The 1,013-nt window shown below is 41.6% G+C and overlaps 1 protein-coding gene across 1 annotated transcript in view; it reads right to left on the bottom strand.

Moving 5' to 3' along the window:
* Positions 1 to 1,013, bottom strand: part of LOC106811920 — a 3,706-nt gene continuing 2,693 nt past the window's right edge. The window contains exon 3 of the mRNA XM_014815660.1: positions 1 to 714. Within this exon, the coding sequence (XP_014671146.1) occupies positions 206 to 714 (509 nt within the window). The 3' untranslated portion in view covers positions 1 to 205. The remainder of the gene's footprint in view (positions 715 to 1,013) is intronic.

Genomic DNA, 1,013 nt, shown 5'->3' with positions numbered 1-1,013 from the left:
GGAAACGTGTTTCTATACACGTAAGCTTATAAATTTCGCATTTATTTTTGCGAAACATCTCTTCAACACGTTTGAATCAATTTTCGCTAAAAATTTAGCGATAAAATTCGTTACATTTCGTGTAAATGACACACAATTTCGGTAGACTCGCTGTATTGATGCCCATGCCGCGCAATCGATATATACACAATGCAATTTACTTTAACTAACGTTTCCCGTATCCGTTGTGACGGCTGTATTTGGGTTTGAATACTAAATACTTGCTCCATGATGTCAAGTCACTGAATATAGCATTGAAAACGGTGGCTACGTTCGCCGATGTTGTCTCGATCGCGTCCAGTTGCGAGCAGATGAGAGCGTACTGGGCCTCAAAGAATACTATCTGGCTGTCTGTTAGTATGGAACACGTATAGGTTATACGCCCGATTGAGTTACCATTTGGACATGGATCAGTCCCAATGGTGGTGTCGGAAATGTCTAAAACGCAGCTAGTCGACCCTACACAACCAGGACTAAAGGTAGACGTAACGTCAGTGACCGTGCAAGTGGAGAGGTCCATACCCACGGGGTCATTACCGCACGTGGTGCCGTCGTTATTCGGACCATCGTAACCGTACGTCACCGTGATCGCAGATATCCGCGTCATACCACACGTGACGGTGATCGCCGCCGAATCGCTCTCGCAGCTCATTGTTGTGATCGGAGTGATTCCATCTGGAGCGTATAAGGCGCGGTATATAGTCTGATTGCAGTGCACGATGCATGATTATACATGCGTACGATGTCATCATTATAGTGTTCGATTATGATGGAAATTGACTAAAAGATTACAAGACGTTTACAGCATCGTTCTCTTACTTCCCTCTTTGGGATTATTTACTCTATATATATATATATATATCAGAAGTAGATAATAGGGATTATATTCCCTATATATATATATCAGAAGTAGATAATAGGGATTATATTCCCTATATATATATATCAGAAGTAGATAATAGGGATTATATTCC

Source organism: Priapulus caudatus, unplaced genomic scaffold (assembly GCF_000485595.1).
Source record: "Priapulus caudatus unplaced genomic scaffold, Priapulus_caudatus-5.0.1 Scaffold591, whole genome shotgun sequence".
Lineage (NCBI taxonomy): Eukaryota > Metazoa > Priapulida > Priapulimorpha > Priapulimorphida > Priapulidae > Priapulus > Priapulus caudatus.
Note: the sequence above shows the minus strand (reverse complement) of the source record. Positions and strands in the feature narration are given on the sequence as shown.